The sequence below is a fragment of the Schistocerca piceifrons genome, chromosome 1, assembly GCF_021461385.2.
Source record: "Schistocerca piceifrons isolate TAMUIC-IGC-003096 chromosome 1, iqSchPice1.1, whole genome shotgun sequence".
In the NCBI taxonomy this organism is placed as follows: domain Eukaryota; kingdom Metazoa; phylum Arthropoda; class Insecta; order Orthoptera; family Acrididae; genus Schistocerca; species Schistocerca piceifrons.
The window spans coordinates 135,080,377-135,081,993 of NC_060138.1; the positions used below are offsets into that span (position 1 = coordinate 135,080,377).

The following is a 1,617-nucleotide window of genomic DNA, read 5'->3' on the forward strand; positions in this document are numbered from 1 at the left end:
ATTGGCTGCTTTTGTTTATGTAGAATTGTCAGTGTACAGTGTGGTTACTACTTACTTGCTATCCAGATACGTGTGAGTTGTGCATTATACGCTGTGCCGAATATTTCCAATTTGTTGGCAGATCAATAATTTTCATGATATGTCATTTTCCTTTAGCGCAGGTGATCACAGAAAAGAATGTAACTTCACACAACTTCTTGCATATGATGAAGTGTGTTAGTGCCATAAAACACTACTGACATGGTTCCCCCGGTGGTTGAATCTCATGGAAAACCAGCAGATGTCCTATATGATATGTCTGTGTTGTACACGTCAACCTGGTATCGGCTGTCTCATGCGCACCGTAGTAAAGTAATTTTCAAAACTAACTAACACGTGACAGAAAGATCAAATTAAGATGGCAGCTTATGCTGGAGCTCTTATACACCCTCAGGGCGTATACCAGTAACTTAATTTGATGCAGGAGGGTCCATTATAGTACCTACCTCACATGACATAAAGGAAGCAGGCTAGAGCCTCATTTATCATGCACGCTGCAGGAAGTAACTAAATAAATACACACATTTACTGAAAATAGCTTGCAACTCTTTTACTGCAATTTGTTTGTTTAGAAGGACATGTCTATCAATCCTCTGGATAATAAAAACACAATGAGTAGTTGAAGAATAACCTATACTTACAATGCAGCTATTAAGTAATATGTCACTAACTGAAAGACGTTTCCTCCTATGACACCACCCGTACACTGCACAATTAGAAGGAGATACGCCCTAGCAAAGATCATACGAAGTGCTTCACTTATGAAATTGTACAAGTATCACGAGATAAGTGACCGCAGCACTAATAATGGCTGTGAAGACACGAAGGTCGATGTCACAGAACCCCATGGCAGAAATTCGTAGTCTCTCCACTGGCAGTTGCAGAACATCAACTGCTGGCCCACGGCGAAGGAGCGGCTGCAGCCTCGACAGCAACAGAGCTGCTCTGTCGGCGCGGTCAGCCGCAGAGGAACACACCCAGCACAGCGCCAGCTGGCGACACAATATGTTAGTAAGTCCAAATAGACTCACGAGTATTTCCGTACTCTTGTCTCTTTCTTGTGCCAAGACTATTAACCAATAGGCAGTGCAAGTCATAACGATGAAATCTGCCAAGACGGACAGCAACAGTGCGGGTCCGAAGTGGAGACTGCAAAGGCGGGAGCAGCGGTGGAGGGCCATCCTGGCGCGCTGCAGCCGCCGCACCTCCGCCTCCACCGCCCCCGCCGCCCCCGGCTGTCCTGCACGCGTCGCCAGCTCCTCCAGCTCAGCCTCGCTGCCCGCCGGCGGCCGGGTGCTCCTCAGCAGTTGCCCACAGACGACGCCCATCCTGTGTCGGAGTACCAGCACAACGGCGAAGAACTGAACTCTCCAGATCATGATCAAGACTTGTAGGCATATACAGATGAGGTTTATTGGATCATGTCTGAAGAAACAGGTTGCTAGAATGCTCTGTGGTATGACAATGCACACAAGCACTGTAATGAAAAGTAAAATTGCTCTTTGGCGCGTTTTGCGATATATTTCCATTTTGTAAGTGTGATCTCGCACAGCGAGCAACACATCTACCTGCTGCAAC

The 1,617-nt window shown here is 46.8% G+C and overlaps 1 protein-coding gene across 1 annotated transcript; it reads right to left on the reverse strand.

Moving 5' to 3' along the window:
* Positions 1 to 794: 794 nt before the first annotated feature.
* On the reverse strand, positions 795 to 1,367 carry LOC124789891 (gustatory receptor 23a-like). The gene has a single exon (XM_047257447.1). The coding sequence runs from the start codon at positions 1,365 to 1,367 to the stop codon at positions 795 to 797; it is 573 nt and encodes a 190-aa protein (XP_047113403.1).
* Positions 1,368 to 1,617: the final 250 nt, after the last annotated feature.